General features: G+C 40.4%; 1 protein-coding gene across 4 annotated transcripts in view; it reads right to left on the bottom strand.

Annotated features, from left to right (window-relative positions):
- VEPH1 (ventricular zone expressed PH domain containing 1) overlaps positions 1-22303 on the bottom strand; it is a 277465-nt gene that overhangs the window by 13343 nt on the left and 241819 nt on the right. For all 4 annotated transcript variants that reach the window (XM_027542753.1, XM_027542745.1, XM_027542737.1 and 1 more), the window contains one exon: positions 10669-10786. In XM_027542753.1, the coding sequence (XP_027398554.1) occupies positions 10669-10786 (118 nt within the window). The remainder of the gene's footprint in view (positions 1-10668; positions 10787-22303) is intronic.

Here is a 22303-nt window from a genome sequence, read left to right as displayed (position 1 = left end):
TTGAATTCTTAGATATTTTTCCTGATTATTAAAGACAAATACCTTCAAAAGAAGGCATAATCTTGAAGAAATATGTAAATCTCAAATATTTAGTTTTAAAATAAGAACTGAGAAAAAGTATGTCTTTTTTAAAAAAAATTTCCCTTGAAATGACTGCTTCTGAGAATTACAACTCCTATACAGTCTGTGGGGAATTTGTTTCCATGTATTGAGAGTCTCAAGTTTACTCCAATTCCCTTTTATGGTTTTACTGATTTTCTTGTGTGTGTGCCAGGTCTAATAAACCCAACTCTGATTATAGAGGGTACACTTAAAAAGGGGTAGAAGCACTGAGTGAGGAGGCTCTAGGAGCCACATTCAGTAGACTGAGTGTCTGTGGTTTCTGAAATCACTAAGGATCGTTAACAAATGGCATATTTCATATGACTACCCAGGCAGTGTTTAGAGGCCCATATTTCCTTACCAGTAGTGAATAAACAAGGAGGCATAATCCAGCATTGATTTTGTAACATCCTACAAGATGTGTGGGGTCCAAAAAAAGATAGGCAAACTCAATTTGACAGCAGCCCTTTGAGAGCACTTTCACATGTGCCAAATGACTTCCTTTCTCAGTAATCTCATACCCATCAAAATGTAGCTTGCTTTCTAGGCTTCTCTATTAACTGCTGAAATATTGTTCTTAAAAAAAAGGCTTTTAGAACTACTATTTTATAAACTCGTAGAGCAGTGTTTCCCAACCTGTGTTCTGAGGAGCACCTATATCAGAATTACGTGCTGGCTTATTAAAATGCAAATTCCAAGGCACCACCCTGAACCTATTGTTTACATAATCTTAGGGTAGGGTGAGGGACCCTGCATTTTAACAGCATCCCCAGCTGATTCTAACATGGCTCAAGAACTTCTAAGAAATGATAGTAGCTTCCTGGTAGATGACAGGAATAGGCCATACAATATCCAAAATAGTAAAATGGCAAAACCAATAGTGGGAAAAAAATTGTTATGAACTTTCCATAAAATTAAAGAATAGGATGGCAGTATAAGATCATATGGTGAAGTAAGTCAGAAAGAGAAAAACAAATATCGTATACTAACACATGTATATGGAATCTAGCAAGATGGCGCTGATGAACCTACTTGCAGGGCAGCAATGGAGACACAGAGAATAATAGACGTATGGACGTGGCTAGGGAGGAGGGGCAAGGAGAAGGTGGGACCTATGGAGAGAGCAACGTGGAAACATACATTCCCATATGCAAAATAGGTAGCCAATGGGAATTTGCTATATGACTCGGGGGAACTCAAACTGGGGCTCTGTAACAACCTAGAGGGGTAGGATGGGAAGGGAGGGGGGAGGAATGTTCAAGTGGGAGGGGACATAGATAAACCTATGGCTGATTCATGTTGATGTTTGCTAGAAACCAACACAATACTGTAAAACAATTTTCCTTCAATTAAAAATAATAAACTTTTTTTTAAGTTAAAAAAAAAGATCATATGGATGTCCTTGATTTAGGTTAATAGAGTTACAGGGAAAAAAAATGCTCAGAATCAATGTTTGTGGAATTTGGCTTATTTATTGTTCATCAGTGAAACAAAAATTCTAAGGCCACCTGCCAAGAGGGTAACCTGTTCAATAGTTCTGAGAAGTTAAGTATGGTCACCTTTGGGTCCCTTATGGAAACCTACCAAATAATACTGGCCCACACTTGCCCAGTAATGACTGATAGGGACCAATGGGAAAAGGTCAGGTGTGGTAGGAATGAATGGAGAGAACTGCTCAATCTTATTCTTGAACATTGAATAAAAAAGGGTTCCATACACTCTTCCCATGCTGGTCCCATGCTGTCAACTCATTTCTATGATGTCATGGATACGTGTTACTGATATCTGACTGTAGGATGTTAGATGGTTTTAAAGGTTGAGTGCTTTTCTGCACTGCCTGGACTTTGTAGAGCTGTGAGGAAAGCTGGGGGAAAATAGATGTGACATACTTGTTTTGGGGCTTCCCTGGTGGCTCAGGCAGTAAAGAATTTGCCTGCAATCCAGGAGACCTGGGTTTGATCTCTGGGTCAGGAAGATCCCCTGGAGAAGGGGATGGCTACCCACTCCAGTTTTCTTGCCTGGAGAACCCCATGGATAGAGCAGCCTGGCAGGCTACAGTCTATAGGGTTGCTCAGTCGGATATGATTGAGTGACTAACACTTTCACTTTCACTTTCATACCTGTATCAGCTCTGTGATAAGAAGAGTCACCTTGTTTGAGCTGTACAAGTTGCATGCATACATGCTCAGTTGCTTCAGTTGTATCTAATTCTGCAACCCCATGGACTGTAGCCCCACCAGGTTCCTCTGTCCATGGGGTTCTCTAGGCAAGAATACTGGAGTGGGTTGCCATTCCTTTCTCCAGGGAATCTTCCCAACTCAGGGGTCAAACCCGTGTCTCCTGTGTCTCTTGCACTGCAGGCAGATTCTTTACTGCTGAGCCACCAGGGAAGCCTGCCATAAGTTGCATATGTGTTAGCCATTGTCCCACCTGTATGCATGTACATTCTTGGTTGTTTAAGAGCATTCTAAGGAGTGTCTATACTGTTTTTGTAGAATTATTTAATAAAAACTCCATCTGTTGCGGTTGAACACTTGGCCTCAAACCTTTTGGCAATAAATAGATTTACAGTGTCTGCATTGGAAGTTTTACCTGTAACATATCCACTATAACACTGTATCTGATATATATATATACATACACACAGAATATCTCACTCTCTGTTAAATAAAATGATCTCTCATAGTACTTTTGGGAAGAACTTATTTAAGAAAATACTGCTTAAACAAAGAATATACTTGGCACAAAGATACACTGAAAATGCCATCATATGAATCCCTTTTTTCTCTTAAAATGAATTATTGTGAATTCATTAATTTGGCTTTTGTCACCACTTGCCTAAGAAAATTTTTACTAAAAATTTTCTATGAAGATACAAAATTGGTCATTTGCTTATTTGGCAAATATTTATTGACTATCTATAGCATAGGCTACCCACTCCAGTATTTTTGGGCTTCCCTTGTGGCTTATATGGTAAAGAATCTGCCTGCAATGCGGGAGACCTGGGTTGGATTCCCGGGTTGGGAAGATCCCCTGGAGAAAGGAAAGGTTACCCACTCCAGTATTGTGGCCTAGAGAATTCCATGGATAGCCCATGGGGTCACAGAGAGTTGGATATGACTGAGTGACTTTCACTTTCACTATTGTGTGCGAGGGGCTGAGGAGGGGGGCTCCCTCCATAGAACTTGTTTATTAGAGGAAACAGACACTAGTCAGACAATCAAGGCAAACATCAACCAAACAAACTAACAACGACAAAAAACAAGATGACAGGTATAACAAGTATTTTAAGGAGAGGTCTGAAATACTTTGAGGACCTTAGCATTAGTCAGGAGGTTACAGAAAGCTTCCCTAAGGCAGTGAATCTGAGTTGTAATGGGAAAGTTAATATCTACATTAACTAGGTGATGAGGGGAGAAAGGGTAATTCTAGCAGGAGAACAAGAGATCCAAAAGCCCAGGGCAGGAGGAAGTGTGGTAAGTATAAGACACTGAAAGGAGGTCTTTCTGGCCAGAATGGTGAGGCACTGGGGACAAATGAGGCTGGAGAGGCTAGGAGAGGGCATTGCATGTGAGGCTGTCGGGCGCTGGATGTGGAGTTTGGTTTTTAAGAGCTGTGGGAAGCCATTGTAAGGTTTTATACAGAGAGTGGTGCCAGGATTTGGGCTTTGAAGAGGTCATTCTGGCCATAGTGTGGCAAGGGGGTTGGAAGGTCCAAGTAGTTCAGTCAGGAGGCTACTGCCATTATTTTAGGCAAGAAGTGATGGTAGTGCAATGAAGAGAGGTGGACAGAGTTAAAAGCACCTGAGAAGGGAAATCCAAATACTGGGTGACAGGCTGGATACGGGTGGGGAGAGGCAATTGGGTGTTTGGCTGATGCCTCAGAACGAGTGATATTATAATTACTCAAGTGGGGAATGCTGAAAGAAAGTCAGGTGGGTTTGTTTGTTTGTTTTTTTTTTTTTAGGGGGAAGGGTGGGACATTTATGAGTTTTAATTTAAATGAACTGAGTTTGAGGTGTCTTTGAATTATCAAGCAGGAAGAGTCAAGCAGAGAAGGGCAGATACCCGTTTGAGAGTTTTGTCACAGAAGCAGTTACTAAAGCCACAGACCCGTGGAGACTGACTAGGGAGAGAGTTATGGTGATGGGAAAAAATGCGCACTGATAATGAATAGCTGGATAGAGGAAGGTGGGCCCAGAAAGGAGGTTGAGAAGGAGTGTCTAGAGTAGGAGGGTCACTGAAGGATGCTGTGTCACAGAAGGTATAGGGATAAATGCTTGAGGAAGGAGGAACTGGCCAACGGAATTGAACACTGCTAAAGGCGAGTGACACAAGGACTGAAACACATCCAGTCCTGGAACCTGCATGACTTGAATGACCATAGAGATAATGGGCTGAGAGGCCAGATTAGAAAGGGTCGAGTCAAGAGGAGCAGGAGGCAAGGAAACACAGGGTGAACAGTGACGACTCTTCTGGCTTTAAAGAGGAGGCGAGAGAGAGGCAACAGGTGAAGAGAAAGGAGATGTTAAGCCAGTTGAAGGTGTTTAAGAGCCCATGGAAGTTTAAGTTGGAGGAAGAAGAGCTCTTTGAAGAGATCTTAAGTGCTTTAATTTAAAAAAACTATGTAAAAATTCTTTAAATCAATGTCACTGTAAATCTGTACAGTGATAGGGACTGATATATTCACTCTGGTCTGCCTTTCTAAAGCATGCTTCTTCTCCTTGGTATTTTGGCCTGACTCAGCTTAGTCTCTTGGTGTAAAAAGACACATTTCAATGCCTGATGATTTGTTTCTGGAAAACCACAGGGTGACTCATGCTTTGCTGCAAGTATACTTTCACTCTCTCAAGATAAGATTGTTGTTGACCCAATTTGGAAAGGCAGAAGGATTGATAGTGATGCTGGTTGAAAAATAGAAATTAACCCCTGAAGGGTATTAGGCTACTTAGCTTATGTCCCATAGAGGCTCACAGGTTATTAGCAAGTTTACTATGAAGTCTGTGTATACGTGTGTATTGAAACCTTTTGGTCAAATATCAAAATTGGGTATCCACATGGTGTTGAAGTTTTGTACACAGCAACATTTCTTCTCATAAACATTTACTTTGCAAAAGTTGCTATTTCAAGGTTTCAGTTTAGTAAGCTGTTTCATTTTTTTTATTTTTGAGAAGGAATTAGATTTTAAAGTTATGTTTCAAAACAAATCTTATTTCTCCTATTGGCATTCATTACACGATCCATGAATTATTCCATCATCCATTTATATGCCAAGTACTGGTTGAACACTACCGTGTGCCAGATACTGGGTAGGGCATACAAAGAATAATAATGTATGGTTCTTCCTCCTCTAGTTTATTGTCTAGTGGAGGAGATTGATGACAACACACCGTGTATACTATAGATGGTGTAGAGAACAAAAGGACAGAGAGGAGGGAATTTATTCTGTCGGGGTGATTTGTCCATGTTTGCCAATGTATATACACATATGTGCGTGTGTGTGTCTATGTGTGAAAGAGAGGGAGAATGTGAGCGTGGGAAAAGCTTAACAGAGAGTCATAGAACAGGCAATGGGAAGAGTGGAAAGGGAAAAGATTTCAGGATAAGGATAGTAACTTATTTGAGGTGCTGAGCAGGTATTTGTTTTGTCATTATGTAATTCAAAGTATCTTTGAAAAATAGGCTGGGGTTTAATTTTACCTGCTGGGTCATTAACAATATATATGTGTGAAGATGTGAAGTTATCCTGCCCAACACTGCACTGGTTTTGGCTCTCCAACTATGTTTAGCATGGAAGACAACATGCCCACATATTGTAGGAGGGAAGGCATCATAAGACAAACCCAGCCACTGTATAAATCCAAAGTGGGTTTTCTTATGTCACCCATAAAGTTCTGTGAAAGTTGGCACTAAAATTAAATGGAAAACTTTCATGTTAATGGGCCCACAAGGCTATTTACGTCCTACTAGCTGAGGCCTCAGAGATGATCTCATTTAGCCCATTTTTATGTTGGCGTCTGGAGTGGAAAGCCATCTAGCCTAGGCTGAAGGTGTTCGGCAAAGGAGAGCCACCTTGCTGGTACCAGCTGATAGTGTTTGGAGAAAATCTTTTGACAGAGGCCCTTCTCACCCTAATAGCATTTTGAAATCATCTCTATTTGCCCCCATGTGATATAATGGACAGGATGTTCTTGTAACACAAACATTTGAAATCAAGTTCTAAAGAGGAATCATGATGGATGGTTGAGGTCTATCTGAAAAAAATTCTTTCATTCTCTTTTATAGCCTAAGGAGACCTCCTACGGACAATCACATTCAGTGTCTCAATATCCAGCGACTAAGACCCAGGCAAGCGCTCAGATCTACAAGTGCCAAAGATGCAAGTGCCAAGACCAGGACGTCCCTGAGTTGCTTTCTGCAGGGTGTAAGAACAAAGGCATCCCGTGTGTCTCAAGAAACAAGAGTGGAAGTGATGATTTAGTTCCTCCTCTTCCTTTAAAAGAATGTGACTGAATAGGCAGCCAGATGTGTTCTAGGACAGTCCAGCTGACTATGTGTTCTAGGACAGTCCAGCTGACTAACTCTTACTGTTAACAGGCACGAGCAGTTCCAGGACACAAGGACTACTGATAGAGGGATTTGTTTGGTTTTCCAGAAATAGATCCTGTTCTGTTCGATCTGTTTGCTCAATCTCTATTCTCTCATTCATGTGGGCTTGATGGGATTGACAATACACACTGGCAGGCAAGTCTCTGAGGATTTTTGAGTTATTTCAGGAACTTTCTAACCTTCTACTCTGTGCTTTTATAAAACGATGATCAGAAACTGAATCAGCAATTGGAGGAATTGGAAATAGCTTCTATGTAATCATGTCCTACGTGTAATCAGGACATGATTCCAGCACATTCCCATCCCAAAACCCCTGCTTGTGTTTGAGAGGATCAAGTCATCAGAGAGGTGGCTCACTCCTTGATCTTTCCAATATATTATAATATTATGAAATAATTGTTCTTGCAATTTTCAACATTCCATGCCTTTAACTTGGATTTGCCCTAGAGATCGAAATTTCAGGCTCAAGAATTGACCTGGATTAAAATGCTAAAGTACTTGACCTCTCTCTGTTTCAGTGTCTTAATCTGAAAAATGGACTCAATAATGGTGAAAAAAATGCATGTAAGACAGAGCACATAATTAGCATGATAAATGCTAGCAATTATAATTTCAGGACCTTTATACTTTTCTAGCATTTAGTTTCCTCTGACTTCACACCCAACTGGATAAAATATATATTTTGTTGAATACCAAAACAGTAAACTTGTGTGAATTTCTGTGTGCTGATGGTGGAGCTGATGGGAAGATGACTGGGAGTTGATGGGGTGATGTGACCTCTACTCAAGGAGGGGAATGTCCTTAGAGTGACCATGGAAGCCAGCTGATTTGTTTTCAGTTTCTGAAGTCCCATAGTTTAGTCTATACATTATTAAGAAGGATTTATATTTCAGGATGTCCTTCCTAGAAGTCTAACTGAAATTTTCTAGTTGTCTCATGTTTTGTTCCCCATTTATGGAGACACATTAAAAAAAATACAGGAACAATGAATATTTGAGAACAAGGTACCTTTTGCCAATACCTTAAAAAAAACCCAAATGCAATTTTTTCAGCCTTTTGTCTTAGACTCCAATTCTCTCTCTTTAGACCTCTTCCTCCTTGAGCCTGACAGGGCACTTGGGCCCTGCAGGAGTGCTAATCAAACCAGAACAGGAATAGTACTTAGGAGCTCAGTCAGGGAAGTAGACTCTGATGTGCACACAATGACTTCTCTCAATGAGCAAAAAAGCACCAATCTCCATTTACCAGACTCAAAATGCACTGGGTATGATATAGTGATATATTTGATATTATTAACACATAATCACAATAGACCTGGAACATTTAATATTCAAGTTGTATTTGACTTTTCTATTTCTAAATATTATTCATCCATTGACTCACTCAACAGGTATTTATTGCATGCTAAAAACAAGGAAGTATGCTAGATTTTTCTATATATGTCTGGCCCTAAATGGATTATGAACCCTTTTAGAGCAGAGACATTGTACCTTTTTCCTGTTTTATCTCAAGATTTAGCCAGTTGAAGACATTCAACCAACACAGCAAACATGCACTTCATAAATGAAAAATGGGATGCAAGTTCTATGCTGCCTGTGCATAAACAAACAAAATATTTATTCCTATGTCTTGATCATCTTTAAACTTATAATTTAAGCAGAATACAAATGCAAATATACTTCCTATGATTAATATATGTCAGCAGTATTATGTCAGACCTTTCACTTGGATTAAACATATAATTTATATGCTATATAAAAATAAGAAAACTAGATCAACTTATAAAAACTTTTCAGGGAGTTTTTGGTGAAAATAGTAACTTAAAATAGGATTTCTCTCAGACCAAAATCCCTTTTCATAAAGCAAAAGGAAATAAGCAAAGAAATCTAAAAGTTTTAGGCGCCGAACATTTTGATTCAATATGTTCTGCTATAAAATATTTGGCCTTGTTTGAATTTTTATTGCTATATGTTCTCAGTCTATATTTAACTGTGAGAAACACAAATAAGAACGAGTGAATGTGAAAAATGTTCTTTTTAAGTCATGGCAGTGAATTTGAGAAAACATATATTAAAGGAACACTTTGTGGTTTTAACTTGCAGCCCCTTTCCTGAGCCTCCCTTGGTCAGATATGATTTAATGTTTATTGAACTAAGGACTCAGCTTACTTGGAATGAAATCCTTAAGGGCCCCTCAGAACCACCTCAGATAAGTCCCTTACTTCACCATGATCTCAAATAAGGTTTCTTTTATGCCCTCTTTTTCACAGGTGAAATAAGGTCTAATTAGAAAGTTTCATAATGGGGACATTCAATTCATCAATTCTTTCTTTGCTCAAATTAAGTTTTTAAAAATCAGTGTGTTCACTCTGGCATCAACTCAATCTCAGTCTGTAATCAGCCAACAGTCTGTGCCTCATGAAGGCTGCCATCTTAACTGCCAGTTTCTTCCACCCATACTGTCTCTGTGGGGGTAATACATTCTATTTGGTGCCTCTGCGTGAGGTCCTCAAATTTCCATCTGGCCAAAATAAACACTTTTTTTTCAGTTCAGTCTCAACTTCTTGGCTGAGCAACAGGACAGACTTGCCACAATGCATGATCTTTAAGATGCCCAAAATCCCAGTTCAAGGAATGGGTACAGATGGTATGACCAACAGCTCTCTAGAGGATGGCTCATCTACAAAGTGGTTTGTGTCCAGCAGTGTTTCAACACCATTCTCTTGGTCTACACTTCAGTTCCTGAGCCATGTCAATGTTGAGAACTCTATCACATTGATGGTAAAATATTCCATTCCCAAAGGCAGCCCACCTAACTCTGTGAAGATTAGACTTTTTATCAACCTATGTCCACTGGTTAAACTGGGGCAAGTGTAACCAGGAGATAGCATGGAGACATGGTTAAGTGCATGGGCTCTGGGGTCAGACTGGGTTCAATCCATCCACTGATAACTTATTACCTGTGTGACCTCAGGCAGTTCCCAAATCCCTCTGTGCCTCAGTTGCCCCATCAGTAAGATAGATACGTGCTTCAGTCGTGTCCGACTCTGTGCAACCCCATAGATGGCAGCCCATGAGGCTCCCCCCTCCCTGGGATTCTCCAGGCACGAACACTGGAGTGGGTTGCCATTTCCTTCTCCAATGCATGAAAGTGAAAAGTGAAAGTGAAGTCGCTCAGTCGTGTCTGACTCTTAGCAACCCCATGGACTGTAGCCTACCAGGCTCCTCCGTCCATGGGATTTTCCAGGCGAGAGTACTGGAGTGGGGTGCCATCAGTAAACTGGAGATAATATTAGTACTAGCCTTATGAGATTATTGTGAAGGTTAAATGAGATACTTGACACGTTTAGTGTAGGGCTTGGCACATATTGACTAACAATGATTATTTTTAGGCAAGTCAGTAGACCAAGTTCCTTGTGCAGCATAAAGGAAGGCGAAGGGTAAATAACCAAATATGAAATTATTTCTCAAATAACTCCTTACTCTTTAAGTGTCTCATTTTTCACCCAGCTCAATCATCAAGCAAAAATATTAAGGGAGATGAGGAGGTCTGTGAAACCACTCACTCATTTAAGTGTGGTCTCATTTCTTTGGGGTTCTTGAGAGGATGTTTGTTTTTCTCTAACCCTCAGGGTCACTGGGGTTGAAATGAAGAATGTTATTGGGGTAAGATGGCCAGTATCACTTTCTTGATAGCCATATAGATGTGGGCATTGTTTTCTTGTTCATTTCTGGTTTATGTTTCTCTCTGTTCCAACATCTTCCCTTTTCCTCACTCCCACTTTCGTGAGATACCTTTGTCAGCACAAAGCAGAGGCAGTCAGGCACACCTCTATGCATTATTCCAACTTAGGATGTTTATGCAAGAAGAAAGCCAACCAGGGTGGGGTTCCTGCAACCCTGGCAACCCCAGGGGCACACGTGGTTCTTAGCAGCCAGGGGAGGGTGGGGTCTCTTACCGGTTGCTCTCTCAGGGTTGTTGCACATGAAGCACTGCCACGCTCCTGCTGCTTCACTGAAGCCAAACACGTCGAAGAACCTCACTTCTTCTAGATGGAGCTGAACCTGGTCCAGATCCTGTTTCGGGAACACAAAGCACAAAGAACATAAGTGTGTCTGCCTGCCACGCAGCACTCTGAGACTGGGCAAATGGGATGTGGACACAGGACAGCCAGGGCTCGGATTCAGTGCTTATGACAAGAAGGGAGCATGGAGAAAACCTCTCATGGCCCATCTTAGAAAAGAGCAGCTAGTTCAAACTCTTCTAAGAGAGTTCTTACTCTTAAACACAGAGGGTGGCCAGCATGGGCCCCAGGGCTGCTCTTTGAGGGAGTGCCAAGTCAGAGCCTGAAGTGGCCCAGAATTTTCATGCATCTAACCACAGCTCAAGAATTTCTAAAAAGCTGGGATATTCGAGTGGCAATGCTGTCGAAACGAATGCTTCTGGGGATTTGTCTTTTATTTACACTTCACATGGAATTGAGAATCAATTATCCATATCAAAAAATTATTTTTATTAGGTTGGCTTCACAGGGGGCTGATGGAAATGTGTAGGGGTGTTTAATCCCTTAGCCCTTGGCTCCAGTTCTGTTTTAGTTTCATACTTTATCTTAAAATTGGATGTAAACTTTGCATTTTCTAGTCCATAATATGGCTGCATTGGTTTTAATGGAAAATAATGCCATAATCTGTAAATTAATTAACTTTTCCCCTTTAAATGGTTGAGTAGAACTGACACACTGAGAAGACCACCCTGTTTTATGTGCCCTGTGGCATCCTGCCAAAGTGTTCCTATTTAAGAGGCACAGGAGAGAGGTTCCATTACACTGTAAATGGATGGAAAACTATTAGCCTAACCAAATTAAATAGCTCTACTGTCCTCCTGAGGCTCTCCTATTATGTAAATGACTTGTAGCCTCTGCTATAGGGTGGCCAGAACTGCACTCTTACAAAGTTGCTTTCCTAAGTGGGGTTTACTGTCTTTGCTGGCCTCGCACATGCCCAGTTGACTTATCTGTTTGTCTTCTATTGAGCTGTGATTGTATTTCCTTTCCTCTGGTCCACACTCTCATCTTGTACCCGTAGTAACAGCTCTCAGCATGCCCAAGAGCTAGGGGATGGAGGCACTGGTAGCACTGCTTATGGTGGATCTAAAATAGGGAAGACCCTGAAGCTCTCAGGTCTGCTTTTCTTGACACAGGAGACAGGTATGCTGAACTCAGCTCCTTGAGAGCAGAAACACATCTACTGTGTTCACAAGTTGCATTCCCAGCATCTAGTCCAACATCAGGAATGGATGAACAGCACTGGTTTGCAGGCCCTGTGCAAAGTTTCTCAATGAGCTATATGAACAGTATTATGAAAATTTAAAGGGGATTCATTCTGTAGAACATTTACCTTCACTGGGACAAAAACCCAATGAAGGCAGGGACTTTGTTTTATTGGCTGCTATAATGTTAGCACTAAAGACATGCAAGCATTAAATAAATATTTGTGGGATAATGAAAAGCATAAACTGGGACTAGAAATGAGTACCTCTCAGCACCCTTTATTAAGACTGCTATGGTTTGTGCTCTGGAACTTGACATGTTGGTGGCTCAGAATGCTGAATACAGCTTTTTGAGTTGTTAACCTTTAATATCATATTTTAGGTATTCCAACAGGCACTGTTTATAAAGAAATGTTTTTAAAGAATGATTTTGAATGTGTTCAATAGAAAAAAAGGCGGTTTTCTTAAAAAGTGTATTTCCAAGATAAAGACTGAAGAAGCACCTGGGAATCTTACAGGTTTCAAAGGATGAAATCCATATTAAAATTTATGGGGAAAAAGCAGATGTTCATAAATATCAGTTTCAAAACTGCTAAGTCTCTGAAGTCTATACTTGGCCATTGGTATGCATATCGTTTCTCTCTTTCCCACACAATTAAGGATCAATTTTTCATTCACCACAAGCACTGCTAGCAAACAAAGTACTTAAAATAATACTTCAGGGTTCCTTTATTTGTCCTGTTGTGAGACCAGAAATATCCCAGGTTGTTGCTCATAATTCACATTTGTCTTGGCAAAAAGTTACTTTCAAAGTTTAAGACAGATGGCAAGTAACATCCCAGTGTTCAAGTTCTCAAGTCAAAAGCAAATTTTTTCAGAGGATTTAAGTGTTGTGCAAAGGAGACTGAGTGAAGAAGGTAGATGGTAATTCTATGAACTGCTGAAGTTGGTAGTAACAGTCAACTTTGAATAGACAGACAAACGAAACACAGGTAATTCCAAATATTGGTGGAAAATCAAAGCAAAATAAATCACAAAACAAACAAACACAAGCCATTCAACTAGAGATACCTAAATTTTTGGAATTTTGATTTCTTAAGTGTGATCGAGGTCATTATTTCTCTCTCCTACTTATTTTCTTTACCCTCCTGTGTCCTATAGCTTCCCCAGGCCTTGCCTAGGATTTGTGATGTGCTAAGTGGGCTTCTCTGGTAGTTAAGACCCTAAAGAATCCACCTGCAATGTGGAAGACCTAGGTTCAATCCCTGGGTTTGGAAGATTCCCCTGGAGGAGGGCATGGCAACCCATTCCAGTACTTTTGCCGGGAGAATCTCATGGACAGAGGAGCCTGGTGGGCTACAGTCCATGGGGTCGCAAAGAATCGGACACGACTGAGTGGCTAAGCAGCACAGCAAGGTGCTTCAGTTGTGTCCGACCAACTCTTTGAGATCCTGTGGACTATAGCCTGCCAAGCTGCTCTGTCCATGGGATTTTCCAGGCAATACAGGAGTGGGTTGCCATTTCCTTCTCCAGGGGATCTTCCCAACCAAGGGATTGAACCCGCATCTCTTATGTCTCCTGCATTGGTAGGTGAGTTCTTTACCCCTGGCGCCACCTGGGAAGCCCAGGATTTGCTATATGGCTTCTTCTTTTTTTTTTTTTAAAGACAAGAGAACCAAAATTGATTTGTTTAAAGAATTGCAACCTTCATTTAAGCAACTAGCCTCTAGAAGAGTAATTTTATATCAAGATAGGGTCATTCCTTGAATATTTCCATTCAATGGCATTGGACACACCCTAGGGTGACCTTTCAATAATTCCCATCTCCTGGTGTTCATCTCTTTGTATAACCCATTTCTCTTAAGTGTGGGAAAGACCTGTAACTTGTTTTTAACCAAGAATATGGCAATGGTGATAGGATATTAATCTCATGATTATATTATTATGTATATCTGCTCACCCTCTCCCCCAACACACACACACACACACACAAAACCAATCTTGCCAGCAAATGCATAGAGAAACTCCCCTGCTGGCCTTGAAGAAGAAAGCTGTCATGTTGTGAACTGCCTATGGAGAGGGCCATGTGGCTGGCAATTGTGGGTGGCTGCTAGGACCTAGTGGCAGCCTTCAGACAACAGCCAGTAACAGAGCCAGTCCTTTAGTCCTATGACCCTCCACCAAATTTCTCCCAGCACCCTGAGCAAGCCTGGAAATGGAAAGCTGACCCTTTCCATTCGATGAGAAACACAGCTCCCTGAGTGAGAACACAGCCTGGTCAATACCTTGATTGCAGCCTTGTGAGACCATGAGTGGAGGACCCAGCAATGCCACAAGCAGACTCCTGATGTTGTTTTAAGCTGCTAGGTTTGTAGTAATTTGTTATGCAGTTTTGGGTATCAATACCTAGACTACATTGTGAAGAAGAGGAGAAGGTGACACTCTTGGCCAATATTCAATGAAAATGATGCTTCTACTTAGAGGGGTCACATTCTTTCAAGTACACCCCAGATCAGGCCTCAATAAAACTCAAAGGATATTGAAGTCTGTATTATTTCTGTTGACTTAAATAAAAAGATACATAATCATAGTAAACATGCACTAAGAAGGATTTTCTTGATAATCATTGTCTAATTCAAGAGGGATAAAAGCCTATGAAGGGAAAAATGATGTTTCTGAACAGCTGATTAAGCAAATATTTCTCCAGGTTTAGGGAAAGAAAAACTTAACGGGAGTAGGAATTTGGAAAACTATATAAAAAGTCTTTTGTGAAGCTCCCTAGAGGAAAACTACACCAGCCAGTTTGAAAAGATGAGTGGATATTTACAACATCGTTTTGATGACAGTGACAGCATGAGTTAATGCCATGGATTCTGTAAAAGTGCAAAGTGGCCTCTCCATCTTAGAATGTGGTCTATGTACTGGGAGAGGGGATTGGGAAACAATTTTCCAGAAATCAGTGAAAGCATACATCTGGAAGAACTTTGGCTTCTGGCACATTTAAATTCTGTTCTAACAGTATTTTTGCACAGATACAAAACATAGGATTGCCTCATGTGCTCCGTGCACTTATGGTTAATAGGATCAACTCTTGGCACATACTTTAAGCATGTTTTAAGAAATGTAAAGAGTTATTTTTAAAACAATCTTCAATATTTTCACATAATAGTAATGCTTTTTGTCTTTATGGTTATTTCTATTGTACATGTTCTAACTATATGGAGTTTGGGGTGTGAAATAAACTTATTGAGGGAAGAAAATTAATGATTCACCTCTATATTGTTCATCTTTTTATTACTTATGTTGTCCTACATTCTGTAGGCAAACTGTCTTGTAAGAAACACCGTATGTTGAATGAACAAACTAGCAAAAGAGACACTAAAGAATATTTATGCTCTAATTTTAAAAATTTATTTCAATTTCTGAGAAACATCTCTGTTGAATTCAAGTCAAATCCCTTAGTATTAAGAGCACCTGTTGTCAGGAACCAAGGATATATAGATGTAAGAGACACAGCCCTGTATGCCAAAGACATAAGGTAATCCACTGGGTTCACAGCACTTCTCATAGAGGGAAACTGGAACGCACCTTTATTCGTGTTTGGATGAGGTTATTATTAATCTTCTGATGTGACTTTTTTGGCTCTCAACTGGATTAAAGCACCTTCACAAGAAGACTGATTTCTACATGGTTTTGTAGTTTCTGAAATTAATTAGTATAGCACTTTGCCTATAGGAGCTATTCAATGAATTTTTCTAAATTTTTGTTAGTTAAGACACATATCAACAGTAGCATTTAGATTTTCAATTTTCATGTCTATTCAGCATGACCACTAAGCCCTTTTAGAAATACTTATTTTAAAAATAAGTATTATTTTTATTATCTCTATGCATATTAAAAGACACTTGGTCCTTGAAGAAAAGCTATGACAAACCTAGACTGTGTATTTATAAAAAGAGACATCAATTTGCCAACAAAGGTCTGTCTAGTCAAAAATGTGGTTTTTCCAGTCATGTATGGATGAGAGTTGGATCATAAACAAGGCTGAGTGTGGAAGAACTGATGCTTTCAAACTGTGGTGTTGGAGAAGACTCTTGAGAATCACCTGGACAGCAAGGAGATCAAACCAGTCAATCCTAAATGAAATCAAACTTGAGTGTTGATTGGAAGGACTGATGCTGAAGCTGAAGCTCCAATACTTTGGCCAGCTGATGCAAAGAGCCAACTCATTGGAAGACTCTCTTGCTGGGAAAGATTGAGGGCAGGAGGAGAAGGGAGTGACAGGAGGAGATGGTTGGATGGCATCACCAACTCAATGGACATGAGTTTGAGCAAACTCTGGGAGATAGTGAAGGACAAGGAAGCATGGCATGTAGTACAATGGGTCTCAAAGAGTGGGAGATGACTGAGTGACTGAACAACAACTATGCATATTATAGGAATTCATTTTATCTAATACTATAAAACAAGCTTTTAGAATAAAATGTAGTAACTGAAGGAGAATGCCTGAATCCATCAATATAGCATGTTGACTGCTTGTTTTCAAGACCTTCAGCTTTTCTGGATCTCCAGTTCTCAGGAGGTATTGGCATCAGGAGTCCCTGGGAAAACTGTTACAAACATCAGATACAGGTCTGCCTCTGAAACTTAACCTTATAAGTCTGAGTTTGGGCCTGGTAACGTGCATTTCTAAACAAGCTCTGCAAGTTATTCTGACATGCACTGACTGGGAAATTAATCCTACACCCCTGGGAATAGAGGCAAGGATGGCTGATTCATCTCCATTAATTGATATTTGAGGAATTTGTCCATCCTCATGTGCATATGTTCATACTTTTCCACAATACTTTGGTTTCATATGACAAAATACACAATCTGGTTGCAAGAGTAAAAATTTCATTCCTGATAATCAGAGACTTTTTTATTCCAAATTTTGCAATATGGAAGGAAGAGTTGAGGCATGAATACTGAACTTGTTGGGACCCATTTGAGACTTGGCAGGAGATTGAATGTGTGGGGAGGGAGGTGTGCAATGTCTGGAAGACAGACTGAGCAGACGCAGCAAGGGTGCTGACCTTGAGGAGCTCACAGCGTGTTCCAGTATTCAACACGGATGTCCCATATGTGCTATGTCCCATCGTCTCTCCTTTTTCCATCCCTGATTAGGAAAAGAACTCTAAGTACACATGAGTATTTGAGGTCAAAGTGGCAAGCTTTTTCCTATTACTATAGATCATGAAACAGACTTGACTTCTTATTTTTTGAATCCCAGAGTGTTGGGAAGAACTGAACTGTTTCCTAGCAAATAGTGACAGTTCTATGGTTCTGGCTTAAAGTGGCTGGAAGAAAGCATTCATGTTTGATTTATTTAAGAGAGGTTTTTTTTTTAAAAGAATTCTTTCATTCAAGAACCAATAAATATGATAGGATATTTGTTTTGATTCAAAAAGTCAAATTTTCACACTCATCTAAGGACAGTAAAAGTGATTTTTTTTTTAAACTACAGAAAGGTGGCAGTAAACATGACAGGAGTTTAAATAAAGTAAACTTGTATGGAAAAGTAAATATAAGCATATGGACTGAGTCAAAATAAAGGTGGCACACTGGGTGAAGAGGCTTCGTAAATGTTTGATAAACCCATAATTAATTTATTTAAGGATCCAATTTCTTTTAAACTTTAGTCCGTTAAAGGCAAAGTATCTGTTACCAGAGTGAAAGCAAGTGCAAAAGACTACGACTGTTCAAGTGTCAAGAAAACGTTGGCACATCTAGAGTGTCAGAGCGAACGTAATCACTAGAACTATTATCAACAAAAGCCCACCTTCCCACGGAATCTCCTTTCATACTGGAAAGCAAAAAATTACAGTTATTTACTTTTTTTTCCTAGTCAGTGGTTGCCACCTGTATTTAACAACTATGTACTGAGCATCTAGGACTATTATGTATTACTATGTGGTACCAGACCACAGAGGGTGCTGATGTGGAAAAACTCATTGGGCAGGCTTTCTTTTTCCTCATTTGGAATCCATTAGTGAGATAACCGGAGAAGGCAATGGCAACCCACTCCAGTACTCTTGCCTGGAAAATCAAATGGGTGCAGGAGCCTGGTAGGCTGCAGTCCATGGGGTTGCTAAGGGTCGGACACAACTGACTTCACTTTCACTTTTCACTTTCATGCATTGGAGAAGGAAATGGCAACCCACTTCAGTGTTCTTGCCTGGAGAATCCCAGGGATGGGGGAGCCTGGTGGGCTGCTGTCTGTGGGGTCGCACAGAGTCAGACACGACTGAAGTGACTTAGCAGCAGCAGTGAGATAACCATACTCCTCAGCTCTGTATGTTATTTTGTTGGGGCACGAGGTCCTTCTCTTGTCTTAATCTTCCTCCTTCAAGGACTTCCTTGGTGGTCCAGTGGCTAAGACTGTGTTTCCAATGCAAGGGACCTGAGTTTGATCCCTGGTCAGGAAACTAGATTCCACATGCCGCAGCTAAGACCCAGTGCAATCAAATAAAAAAATACATTAGAAAAAAATGTCCTCTTTTATCCCTGATACTCTCTCATTCTTAGACTGCTACTCCCTCCTCCACTTTATGTAAGTTCTCACTCTTGGGAGTTTGATATATGTCTTTGAATAGATATGTATTCCTGAAAAATAGGTAGCAATGTTTAAGGTATTTGACATTTTCACAAACACATTATGCTGTAGACTACATTCTATCTTTCACTTGCTTCACTCAAGATCTCTACATGGTTTGTATGTGTATTTAGTTTGTTGCCTCTACTGCTGCAGTGTGATTTCCTAGTACCTCTTCACCATCCACCACATTTTATCTCACCATTCTCCTAGGAATGGGCATCGAGGGAGCCTCTACCTCTGCACCTAGACAGACCATGCAGTAATGAATATTCTCATCATACCTGTCTCCTTGTGGACATGAGCAAGAATTTTTATGAGATAATCATTTAGGAGTGAAATTGCTGGATTACAGGGCATATGTAAGAATACAAAGAAAACGTTTTTATGGTTCTGCACAGCTTGGGCTTTCTGAGAAAATTTTTACTGAAACTTAGGACCTGGGCTAAAAGGACAAGCTTCAGAAGTTAATTCATAACTAATCAGAAAATGAAAGACTATCCAGAGAGACTTATCTTCCCAGATGTATGTGTATGTTCACATTTCAAGGTGGGGATAAGACCCAGGATTTGGAGACATTCCCGGTTTATCAAGCTGGAGACACAAGTCTCACTCTCCACTGGAACGACTTATCTGCATCCCAAAAGGTAAGAGTAAGAACCCAGAATCCTTTCCAAGGAGCAAAGATTTTTCTCTCTTTCTTTCAGAAGAGTGGAGGTGCTGTTCCTCTTCTATATAAGTATCCAGATTCATATTTTCAGGGTTCCTTACCTATAATACCCTGCTGGCTCAGACAGTAAAGAATCTGCCTGCAATGCAGGAGGCCTGAGTTTGATCCCTGGTTTGGGAAGATCCCCTGGAGAAGGAAATGGCAACCCACTGCAGTATTCTTGCCTGGAGAATCCCATGGACAGAGGAGCCTTGTGAGCTACAGTCCATGGAGTTGCAAAGAGTTGGACATGACTTAGCGACTAACATTTTCCTTTCCTTTTACCTATAATGCAGACCCTGCTATGTGTAGGATGACTTTTGGTTTTCATCATGTTGCATGAGGGTAAAAAACTGAGGCAAAGGAGAACCCATGAGGTTATTTGCTATAAATAATAATCTCTGTTCCACAAACCTTGTTTTCACGAGATATTAAAAAGTTAACGTTATACATATCTTTAATTTCACTGGGTTCTGATAAACTGCTCTTCAGGTTGGCTGTCCAGTTTACATTCCCACCAGCACAGTATGAAGAATTCCTTTTCCACATCACAATGGAAGGTCTTTCTACACTCTGAAGTTTTTCGAGGAATTACCATCCAACAGTCTTTCTCATGCATGAAATAGCCCATGCTTGTGGTGACCGCAATTATCATGGTTTGATTGCAAAAGGGGCTGGCAACAGTCTCCAGTAACTTCTTAAACCACTGCTTCTTAAACCGTAGGGAAAATCAACCACACTTCTGCAGAAAACACTGTATTTTTCTCCATTTTTACATGCTGCTGTCATCGGAGGCATTCCAGTTTCTGGGAATCAGATCACTCTTTCTAGGTACAATTATTTTAATAGGCTAAATGCATATCAGAGAATGAGATGGTTGGATGGCATCACTGACTCAGCGGACATGAGTCTGACCAAGCTCTGGGAGATGGTGAAGGACAGGGAAGCCTGGTGTGCTGTAGTCCAGGGAGTCGCAGAGTCGGACACGACTTAGCAACGGAACAACAACAATGCATATCGACATTTGACCAGGGTCTAGTTTTACTTTAAGAATGGTCATTTTGTTGACATGTTTACTACTTGGGGGCTTCCCTTGTGGCTCAGCTGGTAAAGAATCTGCCTGCAATGCAAGAGACCTGGGTTCAATCCCTGGGTTGGGAAGATCCCTTGGAGAAGGGAAAGGCTACCCACTCCAGTATTCTGGCCTAGAGAATTCCACGGACAGTCCATGGAGTCGCAAAGAGTCGGACACGATTGAGTGACTTTCACTTTACTACTTGGAGCAGTGACGAAAGAGATAAAACTGACTCTATCCTGGACTTAATGAGAAGGCATTGCTTCCCCTGATATGGAAACTTTAGATGTCTCCATTTGCCTTTCAACAGATACAGCACAATGCTAAGCACTGGTGAAGTAGTAGAGATCAAGGCAGCCGTGGTAAGTTGAACTACCCAGTTGAATTATCCCTCAGTAGAGAAAGGGATAAAGCAAACTCTGATTTCTTTACACAATGAAAAATTCCACAGATATTAAAAGGAATGAGCTAGATCTACATGTATGAACAGATATATTTTCAAGACATAAATAACATATTGCAAAAGATAAATGCATATGGTAAAATTTAAAAACAATGTGCTTAGTCGTGTCCGACTCTTTGCAACTCTATGGACTGTAGCCCTCCAGGCTCCTCTGTCCGTGGGATTCTTCCGGCAAGAATACTGGAGCGGATTTCCATTCCCTTCTCCAGAGGATCTTCCTAACCCGTGGATCGAACCCTGGTCTCCTGCACTGCAGGTGTCTTCTTTACCATCTGAGGCACCATGGAAATAATACGCACCAACCTCAGGAGAGTATTTGCAGTATTTCCTTTTCATAAAGGAAAATATTTGAAGTAAATATGGAAGGAAATGCAAACATCTCTTCTATCTTGTGGTAGGAATGGATATCATCTTTCTGTGCTTCCCTGAATGTCAGTTATTTCATAACTTAATAAAAAATAAAAGTGAGGCAGAGAACACAGTTCAGTGAATCAAAGAGACTGGCAGGGATTAGAATCTGTGAGGAAGAAAGGTTCTGCATGTGTTGGGGAGATTCCTTGGTACCCCTCAAATTCCTCATAGAGGGATCTCCGCATCTAGCATGTGTGAGGCTGGCCTTGGTGGTGAAGGTTGTTAAAGGACCATCTATTTCTCCTGATTTTTTGCATCCATTCTTGTTGGGGGGGCTCCACATGAAAGCTTCTTTTAATCTAGCTCTTCAAACTCAGAGACAAAGACACGAAATGCAAAGTGCTTGAAACAGGTTCTACTCTTTTGTTTTAGAGAACAAACCAATCTAAATCACTGAATGGCTTAAATGACAGAAGTGAAACTTAGAAATAAGGTTTCTTTTCTGGACAGTGGGATGGTATAAAGAATGCAGGTTTTGGAGCCAGAAGATCTGAGTTTGAGCCCTACTACTGTCATTCACTGGCAATTCTTGGGAAATATCTTAATTTCTAGGCTCTTTCAATGTACTTCTCAGTCTGTACAATGACTGTGATCCTTAAGCTGCTTCCTTCAGCGAGCTGTTGCCACAAATCAATTCAGGGTAATTCCGCTACTTTGTAAACTGTAGAGAAATAATACAAAGTAGTGATAATGATGATGATATGAACAAAGTAAGATAAGCTCCTTTTTATGCATATAAAACAGTGTTTTTTGCCTCTTAGCTAGATAAATATATGTAAATCTTTTTGAAATGAATGGCTTTTAAAAGAAACGTTGATGTTAGGTGCCTGAAAAACATATTTCATTTTCTAAAAGCAAGTAACATATTTATCTGTCTGTTTTTGTTAGCTTGTTGTCAAACCTAGGAGTATAGGGTGTAATGAGATGCAAACATAAAAAGATGCAATGCAATGTGAACATCTGAAAGGGGAGGCAGGTAATGACATGTGCGTGTCTGATGGAGCCATAATGAGATGTACAAATAGAAATGCAC

This window comes from Bos indicus x Bos taurus, chromosome 1 (assembly GCF_003369695.1).
Source record: "Bos indicus x Bos taurus breed Angus x Brahman F1 hybrid chromosome 1, Bos_hybrid_MaternalHap_v2.0, whole genome shotgun sequence".
NCBI lineage: Eukaryota > Metazoa > Chordata > Mammalia > Artiodactyla > Bovidae > Bos > Bos indicus x Bos taurus.
This window is presented reverse-complemented; position numbering and strand designations above follow the sequence as displayed.